The sequence below is a fragment of the Glycine max genome, chromosome 10, assembly GCF_000004515.6.
Source record: "Glycine max cultivar Williams 82 chromosome 10, Glycine_max_v4.0, whole genome shotgun sequence".
NCBI lineage: Eukaryota > Viridiplantae > Streptophyta > Magnoliopsida > Fabales > Fabaceae > Glycine > Glycine max.
In genome coordinates, this window is record NC_038246.2 from 38,448,924 (window position 1) to 38,474,692 (window position 25,769).

The 25,769-nt window shown below is 37.2% G+C and overlaps 3 protein-coding genes and 1 pseudogene across 6 annotated transcripts; 3 read left to right on the forward strand and 1 right to left on the reverse strand.

Moving 5' to 3' along the window:
- Positions 1-801: 801 nt before the first annotated feature.
- LOC100527400 (uncharacterized) lies at positions 802-5,187 on the reverse strand. 4 transcript variants are annotated; one of them, XR_005886565.1, is made up of 5 exons: positions 4,868-5,187; positions 4,594-4,709; positions 2,295-2,697; positions 1,243-1,311; positions 802-1,119 (listed from the first exon to the last, which is right to left on the reverse strand). XR_005886565.1 is itself a non-coding variant. In NM_001248615.2 (3 exons), the coding sequence occupies exons 1-3, from the start codon at positions 4,973-4,975 to the stop codon at positions 2,340-2,342; spliced, it is 582 nt and encodes a 193-aa protein (NP_001235544.1). In that variant the 5' UTR covers positions 4,976-5,083; the 3' UTR covers positions 2,269-2,339. The 4 variants fall into 4 exon arrangements, 1 of the variants encoding a protein (NP_001235544.1); XR_005886563.1 differs by having other exon boundaries at positions 1,243-1,356; XR_005886564.1 differs by having other exon boundaries at positions 1,243-1,362.
- A 544-nt stretch (positions 5,188-5,731) lies between these two features.
- On the forward strand, positions 5,732-11,978 carry LOC100803405 (RNA pseudouridine synthase 1). Its single transcript, XM_014762753.1, is given in 4 exon segments — positions 5,732-5,760; positions 5,865-6,126; positions 8,428-8,442; positions 11,490-11,978. Coding segments are annotated over 4 exon segments (795 nt in total).
- Positions 11,979-14,394: 2,416 nt separating this feature from the next.
- On the forward strand, positions 14,395-18,331 carry LOC100803942 (pyrophosphate-energized vacuolar membrane proton pump 1-like; annotated as a pseudogene).
- A 1,986-nt stretch (positions 18,332-20,317) lies between these two features.
- LOC100037475 (calreticulin-1) lies at positions 20,318-23,804 on the forward strand. The gene is made up of 14 exons (NM_001249422.2): positions 20,318-20,496; positions 21,254-21,361; positions 21,478-21,670; positions 21,770-22,028; positions 22,117-22,173; positions 22,265-22,312; positions 22,399-22,485; positions 22,592-22,649; positions 22,745-22,812; positions 22,892-22,987; positions 23,065-23,112; positions 23,200-23,229; positions 23,310-23,408; positions 23,490-23,804. The coding sequence occupies exons 1-14, from the start codon at positions 20,397-20,399 to the stop codon at positions 23,499-23,501; spliced, it is 1,263 nt and encodes a 420-aa protein (NP_001236351.1). The 5' UTR covers positions 20,318-20,396; the 3' UTR covers positions 23,502-23,804.
- Positions 23,805-25,769: the final 1,965 nt, after the last annotated feature.

Below are 25,769 nucleotides of genomic sequence, written 5' to 3' on the forward strand. Positions count from 1 at the left end.
CATTTTATTTAGTGTAAAAAAAATATATTAAATATTACATATTTTTAAAAAAATCATCTTATTTATTTTGTGGCAAAAAATATTCAAAGTAATGGCAAAAGAGGTAAAACCTAGATTATTAATAAATAAAAAAATGTATGTGTGTATAAATTATTAATATACATTTTAAATTTAGTATATTACATAGTTTTTAAAAGTAAATAATCATTTTAAAACTGAAATTTAAATTAATATTATGTTATTAGTTTTCCCTAGATTTTTAAAAATTAATAACCTTTCATTAATTTTATATCACATTAAATCATATCAACTGTTATTATGAGATTAAAGTTTTAATCTAACGGTTCAAAAAATATTAAAGTGGATATTACATATTTAAATAAGATCAACGATTATTATAAGTTAAAATTTCGATTTGATTGTTCTAAAACTTCGAGTGAAGTTTATATATAGATATGTTTTCACATAAAATTTTGGCTGATTGGAATGTGAATTTTAAACTTTATAACAATAATATGACAACACATTTAAATAAAAAATATATAATTAATTAATCTGATTTCATAATAAATGACATTTTAGCATTTTTTTTGTCGCCATTTTTAAATTGGAAAATTGATCAAGACTAAGCACGATTAAATTCCTCCGTTTTAATAATCTTTATTCCTAGCTAGTTGACTACCCGTAAAGTAATTATATTTTTTATCAGTTAAATTACAAACAAAAGAAATAATGGCAAAAAAGGAGTAATATAAATTAATGCCTCTCTATGTCATTAAAATACAAAAGTTAGTGAAAGAGTAAAAAAAATTATTCACCTGTCACATCTTTATGGTAGTGTGTGTTCAACTGTTCATATTATGAGTTTTCTAACATACCATCATTTTTTGGTGGGTAAACATTGGCTAAGAAACTAACACTTGCAGTGTAAACTATTCTCAAATGGATACTACATAGGTAGATAGATAGATATGAGCTGTGAGCTGAATTCATCCACAAAGATATTTTATATTTGGTAAATCTTTTGTCCTGACTCCATAATGATCAGATCAAGTTAGATGAAAGAACTCTTCCAACTTGAAAGGTTGAAGCTGGATGTGGTCATCTTTTCATCTGTACCTATAGTTGAACAAAGAAAGCAACGAGTGTGAGGTGCCTGGTTATTAAGTTTTCAATGTTAGATAGTATATTGAACTACTGACACTAACCATAGATGGATCATAGAAAAAAAAACACACTAACCATAGTGAAATGTTCACGCAAGTATCTTCCCAAAGCAATTGCGGAGCTTGTAGTTGTAGACATCTCGCACTCCAAAAGCAAAAGGAATGTTTTCTTGATATGCCAATGATTCGCCTTAATCTCATAATTTACATTTAATTTAATCTCGTAAATTTTTGAAAGATTTCAATTGTAACTGAAGAAATGTATGTGACCCAAGGGCAGTGCTCCTGATTTTTATTAGAAATTAACATATATTCCAATTTTATCATTTAGTTATTGTTCAATTGGAAAACTTTTACTTTAACTTGTATCAATTACAAAAAACACTCTTCTCATGGAACACGTCTTAATCAGCTAATTTTAAAAAACAAAATGATATAACAGCATACCACAAACTTAAGTTTAAAAACTTCCTTTATAGTGTGTTTTTTTTTTCATCTGTCTACTATCTACTTAACCAAAGAATGCAAAATTGTACCAAAAAAAGAAAAGCATGCAACAAAATAAAGATCATAATCATTAACAAAGGACAACGAAATAATAAATGAAAAAAACTAACGCAATAATCAACATGTAATAAAGGATGAATATTTATAATAACGCAGTCTAGGTCTCACAATTCAACTTCAGTAATAAAAAATAAAAAATAAAAACAAAGTCTCAATTCAACTAATGAAAACAGTCAAAAGTTACTTTAAAAATGTATGGCTCGCAGGTTTTACAAATTTGAAGTGTTTTCTAAGCTGGAAATAGTTTCACCCTGAGCAATTTAATTGCTTGAGGGAAAGTGAATTATGTTGTAAAATAAAATACCAACAAGAGGGCTTCAACCTATATGGCATATACCATGATATGCAAATTGTAATTCCCAAATCTCCTCTATCAAGCTTCACAAGTTTAAAGATACAAAATAAGTTAATAAACAACAGACTTTCCTAAAGTTTCATAAATTAATTTCATCAATTGTATATAGCATACACGATGACTGTTGCATTCTAAAGAAAACTTCAGCACCAAGATTCATCTAAATTGCAGTGAAGTTCTACAAAGTGTCAATATAATATATTTACCAGATGCAATCACTTCTGTTACAAAAGGCTCGTCAAACTTGCAAGTCAAGTCTTAGAAATTGATAGGGGCGATTTGCCAGAACCTTCCAATACTGCTGCAGGATCAGAGGACCTGGTTGCAGTTTCATCTGCTCCATCCAAATTTATTTCACTGAAGCTTCTTTTCTTAGATGGAGTATTTGAATTTGTGTTTTCATTTTCCTTCTGCTTTCCTTTTTCTTTTCTGTTGTCAGTCTCCTTATCAGGTTGTGGTTCTCCATTCGGAAGTGGAAATAATGGAGGTTCCTGGCCACTCAATCGACAAAACACTCGCTCAACCGTTTCACTAATCTCCTTACCCAGGCCATTATTGTCTAAAATTAAATCCCAAACTGATTTTGAGGCTTTTTCAAGTACAGAAGCTCTGCATGAAATAAGCATGGATGTAAGATAAAGGCAGACAATCAGTGAACCAAAGATGTATATCAATATGTTTGAACAAAAACATATACAGTGGTAATCATGAAGATATAATCCAATTGGGAATAATGACTTCTGACAAAGTAACAATTCTTCCAAGACCTACATATAGCATCTGGAAGACAACACAAGGAAATAGACATTCAGGAGACAAAAGGGTAAAATAGAAGAACTTTATGCAGTGTGCTTCTATTTATTCTAAACTATGCCAGAAGGAGAGTAAGAAACTTTTTAGTCATGTGTACAACCAAGTAGCTGTGCATTGATTGACCAGGGAGGTCTGCTTAGAGAGTGTTTTAAGTTTTAACATATCCAATTCCAAACACATAGCTTCTATTTTTCAAACATGCAAAACAATTGTGGGGAAGGGCAAAAAAGGTTAATAGCAAAGTAAGCCCCTGTGGCAACCCTCTGAAGATATAAAAGCTATCACTTTGGTTCAGTCCTCTAAAGAATTTCAACATTAATTTAGACCTCAACCATGTAAAGCAATATCGGTAATGTCCTTGAAGAAAATTGACATCAATTTACTCACAGTCTATACACAGATGACAGAACAATGATTTTGATCAAGATCCATTGTTCCTAAATAACAGGAGGGGTTCAAACTTAAAGGCCATCTTTTGGCTGGGTTCCAGATCTGATTTGCACATATCATTTTACCCCAATATTCTGAGTGCCACAGTAAAATCCTAAGGTCTGTTATCCTACATCAATTTGGAGGTCACTGCTTAACCAAATTTGAGCCGCATCACTCGTGCTGTTGGAAGCAATGTTGGTGCAACTTATGCAAGAGGTGAGAAGCCTGCATAGAGATCAGGTCGGATCTTATGCAGAGACTCCAAAAGGTGACTACAAATCTGCAATCCTTTGGACTTTCTGGAAGGTGGCCCGGAGGATGAAAAGATTACATATTTGAATTTGGAAGTTTGGAATGCTACTCCAATCTGTGATTTTGAAGCTGGATAGACAACCTAAAACCACTGAGGAAAAAAACTAAAGTTTTCAAGTTCATCCAGCATTACTTCTCAAAACACATAATCAAGACAATCCTTGAATGGCCAGTCAATAAACTGATATAAAATTTTCAGATTAATTAAGGGAAGCATTTTCAGGTTTTAAAAATTATTATATAAAATTAAGAATTGATAACTAACTAAATAAATGAGCTGGCCACCTGTTGAGTAAGGACAAATACATTAGACTGCATACCCTCCACATATCTATACTTTGAAAGGTCGAGTAACACATACCACTACCAGTACTGATAGCACATACCAGAGAGTATTGTGAACCTGGTAAATGTTCTTTTCAATTTGGCAGGAGAGATTTCAAGGTCAACCCAAGAACTTGGGAGCGGTTTACCTTTTCAAGTGAAAGGGGTGGAGGGGACTTCTGCCAGACAAGGGGGTTTATAAAATACTAATATGTAACATGAGTGTTGTTCATGCTAGTGCAGCAATGTTACCGTGTCATCTTCAATTGATCTATTATGTATGTCTTTTAGTTTCATTTGAACCATGACAGGACTGAACCTAAGTACACAGATTTGATTTATGTTCTATACTAACCAGGGTTCAGTGGCTATAAGCCTGTAGCAGCATACAGATTATAGAACATTTAGGTCAATAGCTCAAAGAAGAAATTCTAGTCAACACAAAAGCTTTCTTCTACTTTAAGCAGAGAATTAAACGGGGGTCGAAAATAGTCAGTGCTAAAAAGAATACTAGTATGATACTGGCCCAACGGCTACAGAAAAAAAAAATGAAACTTGTGAAGTTAAGTTCCCTTTGAATCAGTTTAAGTTCCGCATAGAAAAATACGCAACCGTATCACTTACTCAAGTTCTTGCCGAAGTGCGTCAAAGAGCTCTCTTTTGGTCTGTTTCTCAGCCCCAGGGGTGTTCAGAACCTTACTCTGCTCAGCCATCTTTATAGTAGTACTCTTCAATTCCTCCTACAAAAATACAACAAAATAGCACAAACCGATCAGACTTAAGGTCAAAGTAAATTAAAGAAATTAAATATATGAAGATGCTAGTAGAAACTTAGAAAAAGAATGATATGAAAACTCAATTAACAAAGAAATTGAAAAGAAGGGAGGGAAGAAACTACATTGGCTTTGAGCTGGTTGATGATCTTCAGTCTGAGGGCATCAATTGTGCCGTCGTTCATCAGCGACTCCAACACATCTTCGGGAGTGATTATCGAGGATGAAGCCATACGTAATTGTCCACGTAGAACCGTAACCGAACCGAAGACGCCGAAGAATTTCGATCTTCTGCTGAATCGTTGGATACGGACAAATGTCAGATTTTAAAACGCAGTAATAATTGGTGGTCAAATTCTCAGAATTTGAGGGAACGAGAAGAACCCTAATGCGAAGAAGATGACGGGGTAGGGAAACCTGTCACTCCCACCTAATATATAATACTGTTTTTTTTTTATTATTATTGAAAGATCTATATACTACCACTTCTCAAATACTATAAGAATATAAAATTATTTTATGCTAATTAAAAAATTGGTTTGATTGAAAGATCTATAATTTTATATACAACTACTTCTCACATATTATAAAAGAATATAAAATTATTTTATGTTAGTTAAAAAATTGGTTAATAATATTTAATTATACTATTTCATTTAAAAATAAATATTTTTTAAAGTATCTAACTTTGAATTTAATATCAAAAATAAATGAAAATCATTAAAAATGAAGTCTTAATGAAAATATTATTAAATGAGTACAAAATTATTAAGATTTATTTATATTTAAGATAAATGCATAAGATTTTTTTCCTTATATTTTGGAACATATAGTAATATTTTATATTCCTAATTGATTATTTTTTTTTACATATAGTTGTCTGCTACTCCTAATTCTTGAATTTAAATCTTCCTATGCAAGATATGTATAAAATTTACAAATTTATATATGAACATCTTAAATTTAAATGGGGCTCATATTTTAGGATCATGCTTCACATTGGTTTCAGATTAAACAGGTGACTTATGAGCCTCAGGGCTCACGCTCTCGTTCAACCCCAAGGCTTTGGTCTTCTCCGCCGTAGCCATGTCAATGTCACATGTCATTACCCAATCTCTAAAGAACTCGAGCTGAGCAAGGCCATGAGCGCCTCTTCTCCCTCTCACCCGTCGACATCCTCATCGCAGTCAACAAGCACCGCGAAATCTACTGCCAGAACCTCCTCTCCTCCCTCGCTAATCGGCTCGATCGCGACACCATCGGCATATTGCTCCTATCCAAGTCCCACAAGGTCGCCGCCAAGCTTGTCAATGCCTTCACTGATCATAAAGTTAAGAAAACTTACATTGCCCTCTGCACAGGTTCTCCTCCCATTTAGGAACGGGTCTGTTAGACACAAAAACTAATAATGCTGGGTTCGAGGCCAGCTCCTCCAGAATTAAGAGAGGGAAAGGGAAAACAGACACAGAGAGAAAGGAAGTTGTATTTTCATTCATGTCTTATTGTTATTACAATTGCTTATTTATACTAACTTCCCTACTAACAGAATTTGTCTTCTTATGCTCAGGGAATATTTTCCAAATCATTGGCTAATTCTATTGTGATCATGCTGTCACCTGCAGTACCATCAACCGACAATTCTGCAATTGTGGATTCTCCTTTGCGCAACCACGTCAGCTTCCCTTCATACCAGCCTCATCATATGTAGTCGTTGAGGTAAGAAGGTCTTGTGATGACCCTCTTGGGCTTTCCTATTGACTGCACCCCTGTGTTTTGTGACTGCACCCTTGCTTCGTGTTCTTGGTCTGTTGTTGCTATTTTCACCTCCTTCTTGCTTGTGCTTGCTTCAGTCTTTGTATCAGTCGTGGGCCCTTGAAAATTCACCTTGTCCTTAAGGTGATAATCTGCACACAGCTGCTTCCAATCTTCCCAGGATGTTTCTTCTGGCAATAACCCCTCCCATTGCACCAGAACTTCCCAGGGAGCTTGCTCTGATGCTCGGCAATAATCAAGGATAGCCATAAGGGAGATGACAGGTTGGTGCTGAGTGAAGCATTTGGGCAGAGCAACTTCGGATCCTTGTTCAGGATTACCTTTAAAAGACTTCAGTAAGGAACAATGGAAGATCGGATGTATACGAGGTCCTTCCGATAGCTTCAAGCGATATGCTGCCTTGCCAATAAGCTCTACGATTTGGAACAGCCCATAGAATCTCTTGGTCAACTTGCCCATTGCTGCCTGAGGTCCTTTGGCTGAGACTTGGCGGTAGGGGCGTAGTTTCAGCATTACCCAATCCCTTGTTTGGTAATTCACTTCTCTCCGGTTAGCGTCTGCTGCCTTCCTCATCCGTTCTTGAGCCCGCAGAAGCTTCTTTCTTATAGTCTGAAATGTCTCCTCTCTGTTTGTCAACATTTCATCAACTGCATCTAGCACCGAAGTCCCTGCGATGTATTCAGGAAATTTGAAAGGCTTGCACCCAAAGGTGACTTCGAATGGGGTGGTCCCTGTGGCTGAGTTCCACGAGGTATCATGTGACTATTCTACCCAAAGTAAGTATTTTCCCCATTCGCGTGGCCGACAATGAACGAAAGCATGCAGGTATTGTTCAATGACTCTATTGAGCACCTCAGTCTGACCATCACTTTGTGGATGGTAGGCAGAGCTCATTCGAAGCTACGTTCCACTCCGACGGAATAGTTCTTGCCAAAACTTGTTGACAAATAGCGGGTCACGGTCAGAGACCAAGCTTCTTGGTAGACCATGGATTTTGCCTACGATCTCCATGAATAAGGTAGCTACAACTTGAGCTGTGTGGGACGCTGGAAGCATACCTAAATGCATTCCTTTAAAAAACTGATCAACCACGACTAGTATCACAATGTTGTCGTGATAAGGGGGAAGTCCGGTGATGAAGTCCAATGAAAGGTCCTCCCAAGGTCTATGCGGTACCGGCAATGGACACAGGAGACCAACTACTCTTTTCGTTTCATATTTAACGTACTGATAATCAAGACATTGAGCCATAAACTTAGTGGCATCTGCTCGAAGTCCTTCCCAATCAAAATTTTCCATTAAGCGGGCTATGGTTTTCACAACCCCCATATGACCACCAGTTGGTGTAGTGTGATACTCGACCAGCAAGGTGGGGATGATTTTCAAGTCTTTGGGTAACCAAATTCGTCCTTTGGGAAGGATCAATTTCTGAGCGAGGGAGAGACCAACATGTTTCTCAGGATTCTTTAGAATTTTCTGTCGGAGTTGATTATATTCCTGGTGAGCATCCAATTGGTTGTACAATTTAGTCAAAAACAAGGGGCAAGGCACGAAAAGGCTAAGCAGAGTGGAATCTTGGTCAAAGCATCGTAAGAGAGCATCAGCAGCTTGGTTGTGGGCACCAGACCGATATTGGATTTGATAATCATATCCCATTAACCTAGCCAAGTACATGTGTTGCTCTGGTGTTTGGATGACTTGAGTTAGCAGCTCCTTAAGGCTTTGGTGGTCAGTAATGATGGTGAAACGATGGCCGAGCAGATACTGCCGCCACTTCTTCACGGCGGCTGTGATGGCGAAGAGCTCGCGGACGTATGCTGAAGCCCGTAGCAATTTTGGAGGAAAGGGCTTACTGAAGAATGCTATGGGGTGATTGTTCTGGGAAAGGACTGCCCTCATTCCAATCCCTGAGGCATCCGTTTCCTCGGTGAACAACATGGTAAAGTCCGGTAAGGCCAAAACAGGTGCGTGAGAGAGAGCTTGCTTGAGCTGATCGAATGCAGTGTGCGCCAGGGGTGACCACGCAAATTGATCCATAGTAGTGATGTGCACCAAAGGAGCTGCAATAGAAGCATACCCTCGTATAAAATGACAATAGAATCCAGCCAATCCTAAGAAGCTTCGAACTGCTCGAGTTGTCCGAAGTATAGGCCAGTTATGGATGGCCGCCACTTTTGATGCGAGGGGCTCCACACCACGGTAGGACACCAAGTGGCCCAAGTACTCCACCTAATCTTGAGCAAAGAAGCACTTGGTGAGTTTCAGAACAAAGTGGTGAGCAGAGAGTACCTGAAAGGCGAGTTCTAAGTGAAGAAGATGGTCAGCAAAGCAAGAACTATATATGAGAATATCATCGAAGAACATAATGATAAATTGACGCAAGTAAGGGCGGAAAATGGCGTTCATCATGGCCTGGAAGGATGAAGGCGCATTACACAACCCAAATGGCATCACTCTGAACTTGTAGTGGCCATGATGGGTGTGAAAGGTAGTCTTCGGGATGTCGTCGGAATGCATGCGTATATGATGATATCCCTGCAATAAATTGAGTTTAGAGAAGCAGCGAGCACCACCAAGCTCATCCAAGAGCTCATCAATCATTGCGATTGGGAAACGATCACGAATCGTAATTGCATTCAGGGCGCGATAATCCACGCAGAACCGCCACGTGTCGTCGTGCTTCTTCACCAGCAACACCGGGGAAGAGAAGGGGCTGGTGCTTGGTTGAATTAGACCCTTTTGGAGCATTGCGTCAACTTGTGTTTTGATTTCACACTTTTGAAAGTGGGGATATCTGTATGGCCAGACATTGACGGGAGCTGAGTGAGGAAGAAGATGAATGTGATGGTCAGTTTCACGTGCCGGGGGTATGGTGTTTGGTTGCTGAAATAGGCTCGCAAACTTGGTGAGGAGCTTTTGAATATCCGGATGGAAGTTCTGAGATGTGATGGAGTCAGTCTCAATAAGGGAGATATGGCAATACAGGCCTGTCTCTGTTGTCTGCGACATATGACGAAATTGAGATGAAGTTATCGGGTTTAGAGTGAATTCCTTGTCTCCCTAATGTGTGATGATACGACCCTCATGAATGAATTGCATGCAAAGGGAGTTATAATCAGTGAGAATGGGTCCTAAAGATTTCAACCACTGAACTCCCAAAATCACATTTGCTCCGACAATGGGCAGGACATGTAAATCCACGGTGAACTGAGTGGATTGAATGTCGAGAATGATGGTTTCGCAAAAGCTGGTGCATTGAAGATTCTGACCATTTCCCACCATAACACGTAGTGGTGAAGGAGTGGGCTGACAGGGAAGGCGCAATTGAGTGACGAGCTCCTGTTGAATAAAATTGTGGGTGTTGCCACCGTCCACGAGCACCACAACAGGGTGGCTGGAAAAGTTGGCCCATGAGTCGTAAGGTTTCCGGGGCGAGGTGACCCGCAAGTGAATTTAGGCTAATTTGGGACAGGCCCAGGTCAGTAATATCAATATGGTCTGGCGGGTCGAGGGGTGGGTTAGGGGATCCTATATGAGGAGTGGGGTTGTCTTCTTCGTCCGCAATCAACAAAAAAACCCTAGAGGCACATTTGTGTCCTCTATGGAATTTTTCATCACAATAGAAACAGAGACCACATTCCCGCCGTGAGGCGATTTCGTCCAGAGATAGACGGCGTATTGGGGGTGGTGCAGTGCGGGTGGGAGCAGGGAGAAGGGGTGGTAATGGTGTAGGGCGTGGGGAATGAGATGGTGGGGAAGGCGGAACCAAGGCTGGGGTTGGGACTGGCGGAGTAGGTCTTGGTCATGGTGGAGGACGTTTGTCCAAGAGTTTCTCTTCTTGGAGGCGCGCCAGCCCTGCAGCTTGGACCAGAGTGAGTGGCTGAAGCGCCTGAACCTCTCGGCGTATCTCTGGGGTGAGCCCGGAGACGAAGCAACTGAGCAAGAACGGCGAGGGAAGGCCAATGGTTCGATTTGCTAGTTCTTCGAACTCGGAAAGGTATTGAGTCACTGACCCTCTCTAAGTGAGCTTGAATAACGCCCCCGTAGGATCATCATATTGGGGCGAATCGTGTCTGGAGAGCTTGGAGGAACACGGTCCACGACGTGAACTGGCCGTTGGTCATCCATTGAAACCACGAAAGTGCGCCCCCTTCCATGTAAAACGATGCAATGGTAAGTCATTCATTCTCTGGTGTTCTGTGGTATTCGAAAAATTGGTTGATTTTGAAAATCCAACCAAGAGGTTCTGTGCCATCAAAGCGTGGAACCTCGAGCTTCATTTTGTGGCTTTGTGTAGGTACAGGTGGTGGGGGTGGTGTGTATGAGCTAGAAGGAGACGAAAACATGGGGGTGACCTGAGTCAGGAGGTCGTCAATCTTCTGAGTGAGGGTATTCATGGATTCACCAAGGAGGGCCTGATGGTTAGAGAGGCGAAGCAGAGCCTCATCAAGCTTATCCGAGGAACTCATGGAGGTGGATTCGCAACGAGAGCACCAATTTGTTAGACACAGAAACTAATAATGCTGGGTTCGAGGCCAGCTCCTCCAGAATTAAGAGAGGGAAAGGGAAAACAGACACAGAGAGAAAGGAAGTTGTATTTTCATTCATGTCTTATTGTTATTACAATTGCTTATTTATACTAACTTCCCTACTAACAGAATTTATCTTCTTATGCTCAGGGAATATTTTCCAAATTATTGGCTAATTCTATTGTGATCATGTTGTCCCCTGCAGTACCATCAACCAACAATTCTGCAATTGTGGATTCTCCTTAGCGCAACCATGTCAGCTTCCCTTCATACCAGCCTCATCATATGTAGTCGTTGAGGTAAGAAGGTCTTGTGATGACCCTTTTAGGCTTTCCTATTGACTGCACCCATGTGTTTTGTGACTGCACCCTTGCTTCGTGTTCTTGGTCTGTTATTGCTATTTTCACCTCCTTCTTGCTTGTGCTTGCTTCAGTCTTTGTATCAGGGTCACCGTCAGATCCGGTCACGGTAGTCCAAGTTCGGCGCCTGGCGAGTCTACGCTGCCTCAGACGTCGGACGCACGCTACCAGGCGGCTCGGTTGTCCGCTCCATGGAGACTTCCTTTGAGATTTTTTCCATAAACGGAAATGGAAGCTTCAGGGAGGTTTTGGACTTTGAATTTGGGAACGCCGAAGAGGGGGGTAATGTTATAGTGGTTGAAGGAAAGGCTGTGAAAGAGGAAGGTAATGAGAGCGAGATAGTGGTGAGAGCGTATCCTCAGAGTGGAAGAACGCATCAGATTCGGTTGCACTGTCAATACCTTGGGATTTCTATCATAGGAGATGTGAAATACAAGGGTGTGCACGAGTGAAAAGGAGCCACTCATCATGCACATCACCTTCATGCAGAAACATTGTCGTTTGAACATCCTGTTTCTGATTTTCACGTTAAGCTACGTGCACCTCTCCCACCATGGGCAACCCAAGCGTTTTAGCCATGATGCATGATGTTTGTATTTGATTCAACTATTCCTGTCAAATACTAACATAATCATGGTATATATAGACTCGATTTTGATTAAACAAGGAGTCTGTTGACTTAGCTCACATTGTTCTTAGAATAAAGAAGAGTTTGCGAAAGTGACTCAATTTTGATTTGTCCCTTGAAACTGAGCCGTTGTTTCTTGGCACATAAGGTTCTAGATAGGTTACAAATGGCATGGTTTTAAATTTAATGATTTCATCTATTGTATAAAGTATTATTCTTATCGTGGTTCAATTCATGCAACTCTGCTTGAAATCTTTAATTATTGAATAACTCATGTTTGTCTAAACTTTGTATAGAACTTTTAAGCATCGATCAATTGGAATAATATAATATTTACTATGGGTTAACACTTCAACAATACTATAAAGTGAAGGTGATGTTTGTAATTGTGCAAGCTGTTGAACAAGTGGCCTCAATAACTTAAGAGGGGGTGAATTAAGTCTTAAAAAAATTTTGACTAAAAAATTTTAATCCCCTTTTAAATGATATGTGATAAATTTAGAATGTAGAAGAAGAAGCAGCAATCAATTTAACAATGTTCTTTAAATGTGTAAGACAAAATAATCGAGATAAGGAAAGAAATAATTGTAAACTCGATTTATACTGTTTCGGTCACTTTTCATACCTATGTCCAGTTCTCAAGTAACCCACTTGAGATTCTCCATTATTATTGTAAACCTTTACAATCTTTGAACACACATTGGGATCCCTCACTCTTCTGTTCGAGTTTCTCACACACGAAGAGACAAACCATCTCTTGATTACAATTGATTTTTGTAAGACAAACATAATGATTTCTCTCTTTTAGAGAAGATGATACAACTTGGAGTTCTTAGAAGAATTTTCAATAATTTGCAAGAGTTTGGCCAAAGATATTTAGAGAGGTTTTGAAAGGTAAGTTCTATGAGAATTCTCATATTTTCGAAGTAAGGACACATATATATAGGCTCATTATGTCTATTCAAAACAATTTGAAGAGATGTGTCTTTTTAAAAGATTTTCTGAAATTTTTTCACTGATAATCGATTACATGACACTTGTAATCGATTTCACAATCATATCTTGAAGGATTGTGATTTCACAATCTTTGAACACACATTGGGATCCCTCACTCTTCTGTTCGAGTTTCTCACACACGAAGAGACAAACCATCTCTTGATTACAATTGAGTTTTGTAAGACAAACATAATGATTTCTCTCTTTTAGAGAAGATGATACAACTTGGAGTTCTTAGAAGAATTTTCAATAATTTGCAAGAGTTTGGCCAAAGATATTTAGAGAGGTTTTGAAAGGTAAGTTCTATGAGAATTCTCATATTTTCGAAGTAAGGACACATATATATAGGCTCATTATGTCTATTCAAAACAATTTGAAGAGATGTGTCTTTTTAAAAGATTTTCTGAAATTTTTTCACTGATAATCGATTACATGACACTTGTAATCGATTTCACAATCATATCTTGAAGGATTGTGATTTTTCAATAGTTTTTCTGAACTCTCTTCGCTGGTAATTGATTACATGACTCTTGTAATCATTACACAAATCAAAATTCAAATAATTTTGTGTCGTTGGGTCATCAATTCAAAATTTTCAATATGTCATTTTCAACCTGGTAATTGATTACCCGTTCAAAAAGAGATTTCTGAATTGATTTAACTTTAATAAAAGAATTTTGACAGTAAAGATTTTGAGGTCAAACTATAACAATCAAATTGAGATTCTTTTAACAAATTTACTAAGTCCTTATCTTAGATTTTCTTGATCTTGTTCTTTGACTTGATTCAATCCGTGTTCATCAAGTAAACTTTTGACATCATCAAAACTTGCATGATATAGATTCACACAAGCAATCTTTAATTGTTGAAGTGTTAATGCTTCTTTTCTTTAGTTTGTATAGAACTTTTTAAGCATCGACCACCTGGTACTATAAATATTTAGAATGAGTTAACGGTTTTACTTTTATATTTTTAAGCAACAGTTTGAATTTCCTTTTTCTTATTCAAAGGAAAGGTGATATCTGTATCTATGGAGATTTTAAATAATTAGAGAAGTTGAATTCATTTATACACAGCCCATTGAAAATAGATAAGAACTGAAATGACAAATAACCTACCTATTAATAAACAGCCAGTTCACTGAATCAATGCCGGAAAAAAAACCTGTTTTAAGTCCAAATCCGCCATTAAAACAACCAGTTTTTTTTATATTCCAAGGGCCATGAAAGCTCCCCTTGTTTTTCTCTAGCTAGCTTTAGAATAACAAATTTCTAGACTTGTTCTAAGGCTATAAAACATGGTGTTCAATTATATGCTACATTACCTCAAGAAGTTTACTACATAATTTTCAACTGTTGCATTTGGAAATGGGTGTATTGAGCGAGGGTCTTACACAAATTCTGATACCTGTGACTGCATTAATTGGAATTGGGTTTGCTTTGCTTCAATGGCTTTTGTTGTCAAGGGTAAGAGTCTCTTCTGCTGATCACACCAATGCGGACAACGGATATAGAAAAAGCTTAATAGGAGATTCAGAGTTGGAGAATGGTGTTCAGAGTGTTGAAGTTACCAATAACTGTGCTGAAATCCAGCATGCCATTTCTGTTGGTGAGTGTTGTCTCCTTCTCTTTTATAAGTTTATGATTGGATTTAGTCATTTAGCTATGATACATGCAAACTAAAACTTAATTGCTTTTTGATATGTTCCCGGGAGCTACTTCATTTTTGTTTACCGAGTATAAGTATCTGACTATCTTCATGGAGTGTTTGGTGCAATAATTTTCGTCTTTCTGGGATCTGTGAAGGGCTTTAGTACACAAAGTGACCCTTGCACTTACAATGAAGGCAATATTTGTAAACCAGCACTTGCTAATGCCGTCTTTAGCACCGTTGCATTCTTGCTTGGTGCTCTAAACTCTGTCCTTTCTGACTTTCTTGGGATGAAGATTGCAACCTATGCCAACGCTAGAACTACTCCTGAAGCAAGGAAGGGAATAGGAAAGGCTTTTGTTACCGCTTTTCGGTCTGGTCCGGTGATGGGCTTTCTTCTTTCTGCAAATGGCCTGTTGGTGCTATACATCACCATCAATTTACTCAAACTGTATTATCGAGATGACTGGGAGGGACTTTACGAGTCTATTACTGGCCATGGCCTTGGAGGTTTGTCAATGGCACTCTTCGAAAGAGTTGGAGGTGGCATATACACCAAAGCAGCTGATTTTGGTGCTGACCTGGTGGGAAACTTGAACACTGTCCCAGAAGATGATCCACGGAACCCCGCTGTAATATCTTCTATCCCTTTCTCTTTAATCATCAGAAAATTCTATTTGTTATTGGAGTTATGGAAGCCTTGAATGGTACATAAGTTGTCTTTTCAAGCATGCAACTTTCTCTATATTCTATTAAATATTCCTTTTGTAGTTAAGAATCTTCAGTCTCTGACAGTTTAATCTCTGAAAAACTGAAGTAACATTTGACATTTCAAACTATAATTCATAAATGCTATATTTCTAGTCACTAAATTTTATGAATCTTTCCAGGTTATTGTAGACAATGTAGGAGACAATGTTGGAGATATTGCTGGGATGGGCTCAGACTTATTTGGGTCTTATGCAGAATCATCATGTGCGGCTTTATTTGTAGCATCCATATCATCGTTTGGAACGAATCATGACTACACAGCCATGACATATCCTCTCATCATAAGCTCCATGGGAATTGTGGTTTGGTTGATTGCAACTCTTTTTGCAACTGATCTGTTTGAAATTACAAACGTGAGCCAAATAGAACCATCCTTGAAAAGACAGCTTCTTATTGCAACTATATTAATAACTGCTGGTATTGCCATAGTCAGCTTCACTGCTTTGCCATCAGAATTTACCCTCTATAACTTTGGAGCCAGCAAGGTTGTCAAGAACTGGTATGACTAAATTTCAGCCGACCTCCTCCTTTTGCCAACATGTATAGATTGTTTGGTTTTATATTATTTACTTGTAATCATATTCATTGGTCAGTAATTACATAATCTCAGGCATCTTTTCTTCTGCGTTGCTATTGGCTTATTGGCTGGCCTTGGAATTGGGTACATTACTGAGTACTACACACTGAGCAGGCTTCCTCTGCTTCTGGTCTGTTGCATAGACTCCCTTTCCTTCTAGTTTCTGAGGAGTCTATCAATTCCTTAAAATCTAAAATTTATCCTAAATTTTCAGAAAGTTGGATCTTGTAAATGGCTTAAATTTTCTCATAATCATTAGCATGTAGACACCCACAACAAGGTTTTCAAATTAAGATTTAAATTGTGAATTGTCAAGCTAATTTTTTAATCTTGAATCATAATTTGTATTTTGAATAATAAGATTCAGAGACAATGAAAAATAACTTCAAATATCAAATATATCATATAGATGGTGTATAGTATTCAAAATTTTAAACTAGAAATAGATAAAATGAAGCCTCTATTTTGGAAGAATGGAAATGAAGCAATGAAACAGCCAAATAGAGTGCATGCAATAAGTGAGTAAGTGACAAATTGAGTAGTAGAATAATCAAATAGGATAAATTCAGTATTCCTCCTTCAATTCCTTTTTTTAACAATTCAATGAATTGTGTGATTCGTTAAAGAAAGGTAAAAAAAGAAGAAAAAAAAGTAATGAATTGTGTGATTCATATAAATGATACTAAATCACATTGCTTCAATGAATTGTGTGATTCGTTAAAGAAAGGTAAAAAAGGAAGGAAAAAAAAGTAATGAATTGTGTGATTCATATCAATGATACTAAATCACATTGATTCATTCATTTATCATGATATTCAAAGTCATTTATGATTCTTCTTATGATATGTATCCTTTTCCGAGTTGCATCAAATCGTGAATCATAAGACTCTAATAACTATAACCCACATAGTTAGTGAATTAGATATTCAGATTTTAAATTGCTAACTAGTTATTCATATCTAATTTCCAAATTGCAGTCCAGTGCAAGATGTGGCAGATTCCTGCAGGACTGGAGCTGCAACAAATTTGATTTTTGGATTGGCACTTGGATATAAATCAGTCATCATTCCCGTATTTGCTATTGCTATTGCTATTCATGTAAGCTTTAGTCTTGCCGCCATGTATGGAATTGGTGTTGCTGCACTTGGAATGCTCAGTACCATCACCACTAGTCTTGCCATTGATGCTTATGGTCCAATCAGTGATAATGGTGGGGGTATTGCTGAAATGGCCGGAATGAGACATAAGATACGAGAGAGAACTGATGCTCTCGATGCTGCTGGAAACACCACAGCCGCTATAGGCAAGGTAACTTGTCATCTAAAACAAAGAATTTCCGTCTGTCTTGTGTGGAAAGCTGAATCTGTTGTGCCTTTCTGACAGGGTTTTGCTATTGGATCAGCTGTACTTGCGTCTCTTGCATTGTTTGGTGCTTATGTTAGCAGAGCAGGCATCAAAACAGTGAATGTGATGACCCCAAAAGTTTTTATTGGTTTGATTGTGGGAGCAATGCTTCCCTAATGGTTTTCAGCCATGACAATGAAGAGTGTTGGGAGTGCAGCTCTCAAAATGGTTGAAGAAGTTCGTAGGCAATTCAATACCATTCCTGGTCTTTTAGAAGGAAGAGAAAAACCTGATTATGCAAATTGTGTAAAGATTTCCACTGATGCCTCTCTTAAGGAGATGATCCCCCCCAGTGCATTGGTTTTGCTTACACCACTTATTGCCGGAACATTCTTTGGGGTAGAGAATCTTGCTGGGGTTCTTGCCGGTTCCCTTGTTTCCGGTGGTGTGCAGGTAAATGGCAGCATTATATTTGTTCATTTCTAACCAGAGCCTTAGGTAGTAGTAATATTCAACTTTGTTGAGATATTTTCACTTCTTCACAGGTGGCAATTTCAGATTCCAACACTGGTGGTGCATGGGATAACGCCAAGAAATACATAGAGGTAGAGCTAAGAAACTTTATGTTACTATTTCAACTTTTGGTTTCATAACGTATACAAAACTAGAACTTTGACAATGAAAAATTCTGAGGAACTCATTGCATTTTGTCTTTTTGGCTTTTAGAAATGACTCGTACATTGTTTTGGTGCTTATAGGCCGGTACTACCCCACATGATGCATCACTTGGTCCAAAAGGCTCCAATCCACACAAAGCAGCTGTCACTGTTGGAGACCCTCTCAAGGATACTTCGGGTCCCTCACTCAACATTTTGATTAAGCTCATGGCAGTTGAATCATTGCTGTTTGCTCCATTCTTTGCAGCTCATGGAGGCTTAATCTTTAAATCGTTCTGATCTCGAGCTGTTCATGCAATCATCTAAATCCGATTATGCATACCTTCAACAGCATCTAATGGAGCTGTGAGATTGGTTGATTGTGTTTGTTTATGTGATTTTTAAGCCAGTTATCTGGAATGAGATTACACAATGTAGATTATGCAAGTTGGGAGTAGGATCCCATTGTTAATTATGAGAATAGTAATTTGCTTTGATTTCACCAATTTTATTTCAGTTATCTGAAATAAGATTACTTAATGTAGATTATGCAAGTTGGGAGTAGGATCTCATTGTTAATTATTAAGAGAATAGTAAAATAAATATTCATGAACTACACGTGCCGCGTGATGTGTGGGATTATGATCAAACCAAGCCAAGGTTAACCTAACTCCCTGGTGCACTGCAAAATGGAACTCTCTAGAATCATAAATAATTGTGGCCCACAAACAGAGATAGCAGAACTTCTAATCTAAGCATCCTAATTTTCCAAACAACAATAAAATGAATGCCGGCGTCATTCTAATCCAACCATGAATAGAACAGGTGCCCTTTTTTATATTATGCCTCTTTGGTTTTATTTCCTTTTTCCCTAGTGGACTGGGAGTTTGTGGTTGTCATTACTCATAAAAAAAAATGGGAGAAAAGAGAACAGAGATGAAAAAAAAAACCACGAATAACAAAATATTTTATTTTTATTTCGTTGGAGAGAATTAAAGGAAAAGAAAGAGAAAAATTGACTCATAAAAACTAAGATTTAAATTTTCCTTTTTTTATTTTCTTTTTAATTCAAATTAATTTTTTTCTCTCTCTTATTTTTCATTCTTCCAATCAAACGGACTATAATTCTCGTCTTTCCATTCTACCCCTCATCTATAAAAAGGTAAGTAAGTACCACTGATGTAATATTAAATACATTTGTTTTTTATTGTCAATTAAATTTATTAGAATCTTCTCAGAAAAAAATAAATTTATTAGAAACTATTAAATCATAATTAGAATTCATTAAATTAAAAATGAGACCTATCAAATTGTATTTTTAATATGTTTTAATTCATCATAAAATATAATCAAAAGAGTATGTTGTTCTTTAAGAAAAAAGAGTATATTATTAGTATATCTTAACTAAAAAATCTTCCTTCCCCTATGGCAAACTTTTTCCTAAGATGATAAGATTTAAGCATATTATCTTTTCCAAGTTTCTTCTCGCCCTTTTTAACACTTCAAACCTAGAGATGGTGATGATAAAATTATAGGTTTAAATTTATTTTTCGTTTTCATGTGATTTAATGTTTTTTTTTATTTTTCTCGGTAAAATTTATCTCTCCCCACATGATGAGAAAATAAATTCCCTATCACCCTACCAACATGAGAGAGAATAAGAAGAATAGAGCCTTAGGTTGAGAGAGAAATCTATTTTATATGGGAGGCAATGATTAAATTTGAACTTTAAGTTTAATTTGATTCTCAAATTTTTAAAATGTTTATTTGATTAAAATTTTTAAAAAATAAATTAATTTGTTTCTTAAATTATTTTAAATGGTTTAATTTAATCTTCAAGTTCTTATCAATTTGAATACCAAATTGATTTATTTTTAAGAATTTAATAATAAAATTAAATTTTTAAAGAATTTAAATATGAAATTAAATAATTTAAGAAAGAAATTGATAATTAAATCTTCAAAAATATATAAAATGTAATTCAAGCGAATCACACGTGTGATTAGTGTGACATCAGCCACTGAACACACACCCTAGAACAAAAGTATAAAATCCTGATGGCAGTAGCGTAAATACGTCAAGGGATTCCACTTAACGTGTACGGTTCAGTAGAGTCTGTAGTATTACCAATGAGAAAGTGCCACGCAACATCAATGACAATCAAAACGTACGTGACATAAACCAATTGGTTCAAAACTGCCACCTCGTGTCCACGTAGGACTGAGCCACCTCAATTTCCAAATTTGTCCACTCCACTGAAAACCCAAAGCAAATTGATCCGCTATATAGAACAGGTAGCCTCACTCACTCAAATTCGAACTTCTCACGTTCATTTCTACACATCCCTAGCTCTGTCGTTCCGTCGTTGACGATGGCGTTTCGGGTGCGAAGCCCTGACCTCCGCTCTCTCTTTCTTCTCTCTCTCTTGTCCATCGCTTCCGCCAATGTCTTCTTCGAAGAGCGTTTCGATGGTATAAAATCCTTCCTTCGTTTCTTCTCTTCTCTCACTAGATCGCGCCCCTGAATTTTCGTCATTTTCATTCTGCATTGTTGTGTGCCGAATTAGGCATTACTTTTCCAGGATCAAGGTTTTTCTTTCGTGTCTGAGCCTCGATCTGAAAAGCTTCGATGGTTCGATTTGTGTTTTGAGTTGGAAATCGAGGTCTGGCTTCAAATGTCATGCTTCTGACTAGATCTGTTAACGCGTGTACCGTTTTGTTATTTTTTTTCTATGTGTTGATTGTGCTGGCGTGGTTTATAATGGTTTATGCATTAGCCTCAATAACCGTTCTCAAAATAGATTGTATAGATGAGGCGAGCATGGGAGGCTCTAGTTTTTTTGTTTTGCCGCAATTTTAGGTTAAATTCAGCTTTTGATAATGGATAATTGAGTAGGCGGCAGTTACAGTCACTCAGAAATGTTTGAATTAGTGATTAGTGATAGTAGTTTTTTTACTTAAAAGTAAGGAGTCTGTTTCATGTCTGAAAAGGTGAACATTCTTCTTAAACACGCCGATGGTACTGGCGAACTTTTTATTAATTTTTTGCATTTTCCTTTATCATTCGATGGTACATTGTCTATAAGATTAATAGCTTTTTTTTAAAATTTATTTGTCCTTGCGCCTCAACGGGTAGTCCTTTTTCGGAGTTCATTTGTATTTTCTTTAATCCTAGATCAGTATTTCCCACTTTTCTAACTCGTGTGCATGTGCTTTGTGTGGATGCCAGACGGGTGGGAAAATCGATGGGTTAAATCAGATTGGAAAAAAGATGAGAACGTGGCTGGGGAGTGGAACCACACCTCTGGTCAATGGAATGGAGACGCTAATGACAAAGGTAAACTAAATTGCTATGTTGAATAGTCGGGTATTATACTATTATTGTTGCTCATGTTTACTTTTGTTTAAAATTGATATTAAGATATGTTTGGTTGAATGTTGATATCTCTGCAGGTATTCAAACCAGTGAGGATTACAGATTCTATGCTATTTCAGCTGAGTACCCTGAATTCAGCAACAAGGGTAAGACACTAGTCTTTCAATTTTCTGTTAAGCACGAACAGAAGCTTGACTGTGGTGGTGGCTACATGAAGTTGCTCAGTGGGGATGTTGATCAGAAGAAATTTGGCGGGGATACTCCTTACAGGTGATTTATATATCCCCTTTTGATTTGCTGCTCTTTCCTGATGGGTGCCTTTGATGTTGTAAAACAGCTGATCTTTTGACATTTGTTGTTCTGTTGCAGTATTATGTTTGGCCCAGATATCTGCGGTTACAGTACCAAGAAAGTTCACGCTATTCTTACCTACAATAACACAAACCACTTGATAAAGAAGGATGTTCCTTGTGAGACTGACCAACTTACTCATGTTTACACATTTATCCTCCGTCCGGATGCAACCTACAGCATCCTGATTGATAATGTGGAGAAGCAAACTGGTAGTCTCTACTCTGATTGGGATCTTCTCCCTCCAAAGACAATCAAGGATCCTGAGGCTAAAAAAGTACTTTTCTTCCCAGAGTTGTAGTTTAATTGTCAGATTTGGTTTTGGTTTCGGTTTTGATCATTTCTAATCTTTAATATACTCACAGCCAGAAGATTGGGATGACAAAGAATATATTCCTGATCCTGAGGATAAGAAACCAGAGGTAATGCCTTTTTCTAAAAGGCCTCTCATGTTATATGAACCTTTCAGAGTACTATGTGGTATGTACTGACTCGTATGTCTTGTATTTGTAGGGGTATGATGACATCCCAAAAGAGCTCCCAGACCCCGAAGCCAAGAAGGTATTTCTCAATTTTTTGTTTCCTTGTGCTGCATAAACATCACTTTATGCTGTAGTTACTTATTAGATTAATTGCTGATGCTGTAGCCTGAAGATTGGGATGATGAGGAAGATGGTGAGTGGACACCCCCTACCATTGCCAACCCTGAGTACAAGGGCCCATGGAAGGCAGAGGTTTGTGGAAATTTTTATTGTAAATTTGTAATATTTGAAATACGACATATTCCATTATGTTTGGTAATGAATTTGCTTTCTAACTTTGCATGCTACATATTTGCAGAAAATCAAGAACCCCAACTATAAAGGAAAATGGAAGGCACCATTGATTGATAACCCAGGTTCATTATACACTCTTCTACACCGTAGTAATATTTTTATAAATTATTTTGCATTATAAGATAAATATATTCAACATTTGAAAAACATTTGTCAGATTTCAAGGATGACCCCGACCTCTATGTTTTCCCCAACTTGAAGTACGTGGGGATTGAATTGTGGCAGGTAAACTTTTAATTTTTACATCGCTATAGTTGATACTTTTGTATCTAAACTCTGACAAGCAAGCTATTTTATCTTACAGGTGAAATCTGGTACTTTGTTTGACAATGTCTTAATTACTGATGATCCTGAGTATGCTAAGCAGCTGGTTGAAGAAACATGGGGCAAGCACAAGGATGTAAGTCTTTCTATCCACTGATCTTTTGGTATGCTATTGAAAGATATGATCTCCTTAATGAAAATGTGTTCTTGCAGGCTGAGAAGGCAGCATTTGAGGAGGCCGAGAAGAAGAGGGAAGAGGAGGTAAAATTTTGTCCTGAAATAGCATCTTTGAAAATTTTCTTGTTTATCAAATTTTCTTACACCTCCATATCTTGAACTCTTTTCCAGGAATCAAAGGATGACCCAGTTGACTCTGATGTAAGAAAAACTATTGATTCCTGAAATTTTTGGTCCATCATCAGTTACACTGATTCTGACGAAGTTAATGTTCTCTATAGGCTGATGAGGAAGAGGAAGATGCTGATGAAGCTGGCAATGACTCCGATGCTGAATCAAAGACGGAAGCTGGAGAAGACACCAAGGAAGAGGGTGTACATGTAAGTTTTTCCATCCCCTTATCTCACTTTAATCAAACTTGGCATCAATGTATTTAATAATTCTTCCCGTTTTATTTGCAGGATGAACTCTAGGAAGTTTGCAAAACGGATAAAGAGTGAGCGGAAGTTATATTCCGGAAAGTTATATCTTTTTCAGTTGTAGTGTTTTTTTGTTTTTATTTTTCCCTAGATAAGCAGACCGTGGAAAACTGCAAGTGAAAGCTGGAGCTTTTGCTTCAATCACATTTGACTATTTCACTGATTAGAACAGGCAAAGATGTCTCTTTTGGGTTGATCTTTTTATGTTTCGATCAATTGAATTTTCCATTATGACACCGTCCTGAAAATCTAATTAATTGCAAAAAAGGATTATCTTTGTTAATCGTTTGCTAAGCTAGTTTGAGAGCTACTAGAAATTTTACTTGTCAAGTTATAATATGTGGCGCATGGTTGGCTAAAAGAATCTAATTTAATAGAGCTGGCTTAATATATATAGATAACTTGTACTGAACAAGAACTGGACAGTTATAAGAAAAAAAGTTATCATCAAGTAAAATGGTATAAAATTCATTAGAATATTCTTTTAATATTTTATTTTAATACAATTTATATTAAATTAAGTGTTTATCAAAATAAAAAGTGTGAGAATCAAATGAATCCATAATTTTAAGTCAATTACTCTTTTTTAAAAATGTGATAGCTTATTTTAGGAATCCCCGCCCCCCTACAGTTCCTTGTGGAGTTTTAGACTTTTAGTGCTTCAGCCTTCAGCTAGTAGCATCAATGCGGTGTATGCCATCGTTGTCCTAGAGTGCATTTATTGTTACGTAATTTATTTCTTAATCAATTTGAGCTGCTAAAAAGTAATTACGGCTACCAAAACCGGGATGAATGAATCAGTTTAACTGATAACTGATTAAGTCGTTCAATTATAGAGTTATTTATTTATTAATTTATGAGGTCATTTTTTAGGGAGATAAGGATATTTACATGACTAACTTTTAAGTCAAAATTATTATTATAAATATTTGAAGATTGAGTTTCAGAAAGTATAACCAAACCAACTTAACCCAAAAGCATATTCTAATATCGACCTGCGGCAAGATCACATGATTAAGTAGTGACTGTTACTTCCTGCACCTCCAAGTTGTTTCCTGCACCCTTTTCAGAATGTTTTTTTTTTTTACCTTCCGAATTAGTCATTCCGAAAGCCAAAAAAGTTCCAGAATGTTTTTTTTACCTCCCGAATTATATTCCAGAAGCCAAAAAAGGGATGCATTCCGTAATGTAATTTTACATTTTGGATTGACAATTTTGGAAGCCATATAAAGGAAGTGTTGGAAGCAACTTGGGAAGAGCAGGAAACAATAGCCTCAAGTAGTTTGAATATAACGGAGTCTCGTTAGTCACGTTCTATTCATGAAGGACCTGAATCACCTGATGTGTTCCCTAGTTAATGATTCTTGAAAGGGAGTCGCACTCATTCAAGAGTTTCCCGATTCATTGACAATTTGACATTATTATTGGAGTTCATGTAAGTGTATATCCCAACAATTGGGCTTTAAGAGACCCTCACAAGCTACGTTCAACAATTAGGGTCTTTTTTTTCTACACTTTCAGAATTGCTTCCTATACCTCTCATTTAACTTCCCAAATGACTATTTCGGAAGTCATATGAAAAGTGCTGGAAACAATATAAAATGTGCATGAAGCAATTGGGGAAGTACCAGAAGCTATTGTCCAACAATTACCAAGAAGTGAGAACATAGCCCAAAGCACTATCATCTTGAACATGGTTCCATTGCCTTGGATTGGGCTTGAACCAAATGAATGGTAGTTACAATAAGGGACATGCTAGGTGCACTCAGCAATTAGGTGAATGGGTAAAATTGTCCTTGAGTTAAAAAAAATAATTTCTTCTTCCAAAAGAAGGTTCTTCCAGAAAGCTTCCGGAAAAAGGTTCTTCCGGTAGAACAATTTGTTCATCCGAAAGAACCTTCTTCCGGTAAAACAATTTGTTCTACCGGAAGAACCTTCTTCCGAAGAAGCTACCGGAAGAATCTTCTTTCTAAGAAGCTACCGGAAGAAGTTCTTCCGATAGAACAAATTGTTCATCCAGAAGAATCTTCTTCCAGAGAAGTTACTGAAAGAACTTCTTCCGGTAGCTTCTCCAAAAGAAGGTTCTTCCGGTAGACTAAATTGTTCTACCAGAAGAACCTTCTTTCGAAAGAAGGAATTATTTTTTAAAAAAATTAGTTTTATTTTCAAACTTTGGCACAAGAACAATTTTGCTCATTCACCTAATTGTTGGGTGCACCAGCAATATTGCTGGGTGCACCTAGCATGTCCCTTACAATAATA